This window comes from Thunnus maccoyii, chromosome 8, assembly GCF_910596095.1.
Source record: "Thunnus maccoyii chromosome 8, fThuMac1.1, whole genome shotgun sequence".
NCBI lineage: Eukaryota > Metazoa > Chordata > Actinopteri > Scombriformes > Scombridae > Thunnus > Thunnus maccoyii.
This window is the reverse complement of record NC_056540.1, coordinates 19,492,501-19,496,382: the sequence shown is the minus strand read 5'-3', so window position 1 is coordinate 19,496,382 and position 3,882 is coordinate 19,492,501. Positions and strand designations below refer to the sequence as shown.

Sequence of the window (3,882 nt, the reverse complement as noted above, 5' to 3'; positions counted from 1 at the left end):
CTGTGAAATTTAAAATAGAGCAACGTTATTGATATTATATCATTACATTTTCACTTGTGATAATAATTATCCTTTTATTGCGGCATTGGACAGGGTAATGATTATTATTGACGCTTTTTTTTGTCGTTTTGAGACAACTAACGGTCACCCCTTATGAATGTTTATGGTACCTTCCACACGTTAACGTCCAAAACAAAATGGCACATGGGAGGTGAGTGATGTTCATGAGTCGAAAACGAAAGCTACCCGCGGTGTGACCGACTCTGGCCTCTGTGTGGAGCCTCAAGTAACACGAACCGTAAGCTCAGGCATGGCACTTCAAATGTCAGCTCTATTTTCATATGTTAGAGCCCCGCTGTTCACCGTCCCTCTGCCCCGTGTCCGTACCGACATCCAGAGAGCCGGTATCAAGTTCAAGCACATCTTCACTCCTGGAAGCCCCCAGCTGGGAGGGAAGCCAGCAACAAGTCCTCTCCGCGGCCATATTCACGCTGCACCCCGAGCGGAGAAGCTTTTAACAACAACAAGAGCACTTTGGAGGTCCAGCCAGGGTAGCAGTCCTTCCTCCTCACCCCGGGGGAAATCAGTTTGGCTGGGCAGGGTCGCCCTCGGTACCGCCCTCGGAGTGAGCGCAGCAGCGCTTGTACAGTCTCTCCACACCGGGACGCTGGCCGCCATGGCCCTGAAAGTTAACCTCAACTCCGCTGAGGGAGACTGGAAGGAGACCAAGGGTGAGACTATTCTACCAGGCCCGAGAAGATTTTAATTGCAGTTTTTAAACAGTTGGTTACTGCAGGGTGCCTTGTCAACAAACTCAAGTGAGAAGAAATATATGTGCCGTCACATGACCAGAAACACCTGTCACAGCCTGACAGATGTTACATGATGATGATAACACTAAATAATAATCAACAGCAAAGCAGTGAGTCCATGCGGACATATTAAACCTGTAACAATAACTAACGACTTATAATAATTTACCTGCCGTCATATTAAAATAGTTAGTGCACTATAAACCTACTAAAACAACTATACGAATTATATAAATAGCCTACGTCAGAGCTGCAGCCAATGAAAAGTGTTGTTGTTGTTGTTTATTTATTTATTTATTTTTTACAGCCAATCGGTTAATAATTTAACCGTTAAAATGTCAAACATAATGACAAATGCCCATCACAAGTTACCAAAGCCCAAAGCAATGTCTTTAAACTACATTTTAGTTGATCAACAGACTGAAAACCAATAGGTAATCAATAAAGAATGATACAAAATGAAGGAACAAAGCAAACCATGTTAGAATTTGACAAATAATTATCACAGCTAATGCAAGAGTTATTCTAAGTTGTTTGAGTTTAGAGTGCACTAACTAGCAAAGTGTACTAAAAATACTATAGGTATTATATAAATACAGTAGAGCTGCAGTCAATGAGAAGTGTAACCAATTGTGTGATGTCTTTTAACCTTTAAAATGTCAAAAATACTGACAAATGCCCATCACAAGTTACCAGAGCCCAAAGTAATGTCTTTAAACTACATTTTAGAAGATCAACAGACTGAAAACCAATAGATTCTGTTCAAAATAATATGAAAAGATGGAATATTTGTTGTTGATAAATGACTTGTAATCAAATAATTCATTAATTGTTTCATTCCTAAAGTATAATGTGTAGATGTATGATTATATGCATGCCTGTGAAATATTACCATAACATTTTTGCAGTCTACAAGATATCAATCTAGATTAGAAAAGATCTGAATTTTTGTGGTTGAGTGCAAAAGCTACACTGAACCACACATCAGCAATTTACTATCATCTTAAAGGACACACTACATTTTTCTGAATAAAAGTTGTTCATGAGGAGTTAATGCAATAAGTGCAATAAGCTAGGTTTTCCTATTCTTACACACCAAAAATAACATGTTTCTCTTTTATATTTATCTGCTGTCTGTTCTTTTTCTCCATTGTCTCTCTCAGACTTCTTGCTGTCTCTGTCAGTGAAGGACAGGCGTCAGTACTACAGGACTCCTAGCTCTGTGCCACTGGACGACGTAAAAGCCTGGACTCCTACAGCAGGTCAGACACTCAACAACAGTCACCGTCATTCAGGCACAAGAAGCAGCGGTGCAAAGACATGAGCACTCCTTCCAGTGTCAGATATTTGGCCACATCAAAGTGCACATCAAGAAGCCATGTGGCATATTTCTGCATTATTTGTAAAACAAAAACACTTTAACGAACCTTGTATGAAATATTTTATACATGTTTTGAAGCTTCTGATGCACACAAATTTTCTCTGAACCTATATGGAGGCTCTTTTCCCAGAGTACTGTAAGCGAACAATAACATTTTTGCTTTTTTAGACTGATAAAAGGACACAAGTATGTCAAAGAGGTACCTCAGTCACTTTTGTCCGGTGACCCCAATTTAAAGATCTCACTCTTGTCTTAGGCAAATGTTATAGAGCAGTTTTGGCCGCATCAGATACACATTTTGGAGCATTTATACAGTTAAATAATCATATAATTTCACAATAAATTCCTGCAGTCAACATTACAGATATAGCAAGTCCATAATGATAGTCAGTGAATTAGGTGTCGGTTTTGAAACTGAATCTATAAAATGAGTGTTGAAATCTAAATGTTTGCACCAGTAGATAGTAGTAGAGTAGATTATGATATATTCAGTATATACACACAGATCCTTTCTATCATTTTCTACTTTTAAGTTAACCACTTGTTTTAGAGTTTTGATTATTTTATTATTTTAACACTGACATGTTTATTGTGCAAATTTACCAGACAGGTATGTAAAACTGTTGTTGATACTGATTGTGTGTGTGTCTCAGTAGCAGCTGGTTCTGAGAAAAGTCGTTATCCCAGGAATGAGAAGTTGGACCAGAAGATTTCCCTCTACAGTGGTGACATCACCCAGCTGGAGATAGATGCCATCGTCAACGCAGGTATGTGTGTGTGTAGATGAGTGAAGACTTGTTTTTAGTCTGTGTTTTTGGTTTCGTCATCAAACATGGTGGCCGACGGTCAGCTGCTGTGTTCTTTTTTTAAATCTGATGTTAACAATGCTACACTGACATCTTGAAAAAGAATAAAATAAAATGAAGATGAGAGAAAAGATTGTTTTATTTTTACTAGAAATTAGATAATTACTGCAGCACTACTAATTACATTTTTTAGGGGGAAACATAAAAGAAATATGCACACAAAAACTATAAAGAACAAAGATAAAGGGTGAAAGATGAGAAAGAATTATGGATTAAAAAGTCTGGTGCTAAACTGAGCACATCCTCCATCTAGTGCCTCAGTATGCATGTACATAAATTTAGCACAAAACACCTGTGAGGGCGGTTTGTGTTGTGATTATGACTATGGTGTTTTCTCAGTGTGTGGGAGGGACGACTACGGGCTTTTATGTTGTTACCAGAATGTTTGTACTGTGAAGTTTTCTTTAATTGCACATACTGTGCACAAGAATAAAGGGAAAACAAAATGGTTGAAATTTCAGGGGAATTGCTGATTGGCTCCCTGGAAACTGCAAGAGTGGCAGAGCAACCAGAAAGCAGGTCTAATGTTTATGTGAAGTCCCAGTGCTGATTTTAAACACATTAGTTTGAAGTGGAACTATGAAAAATAATCAGGGATGTGACTTTTAAAGGCTAAATACCAAACTGCTTGATTAAACCTAGTGATAGCTTGTGTTTTTTGACTGAAATTGCTCAAAAACTGGAAGAAACAAGGTGTCAGTGAACGCAGCTAATCATGGGTTTATTGGGGATACATTAGGCTTAGTTTATAATACCATAAAGGCACAAAATGAGTGGCTTGGGGACACTTTCTGTAGACAAACCGTGTTTTGCCTGGAGGGAT

At 38.4% G+C, this 3,882-nt stretch overlaps 1 protein-coding gene across 5 annotated transcripts in view; it reads left to right on the top strand.

Moving 5' to 3' along the window:
• The first annotated feature begins 209 nt into the window (after window positions 1–209).
• The window catches only part of macrod1 (mono-ADP ribosylhydrolase 1), a 128,126-nt gene continuing 124,453 nt past the window's right edge, over window positions 210–3,882 (top strand). For 4 of the 5 annotated variants that reach the window (XM_042418911.1, XM_042418912.1, XM_042418908.1 and 1 more), the window contains exons 1-3: window positions 210–731; window positions 1,976–2,074; window positions 2,847–2,960. In XM_042418911.1, coding sequence (XP_042274845.1) covers window positions 311–731; window positions 1,976–2,074; window positions 2,847–2,960 — 634 coding nt within the window. In that variant the 5' untranslated portion in view covers window positions 210–310. The remainder of the gene's footprint in view (window positions 732–1,975; window positions 2,075–2,846; window positions 2,961–3,882) is intronic. The other variant, XM_042418909.1, reaches the window with a different exon arrangement.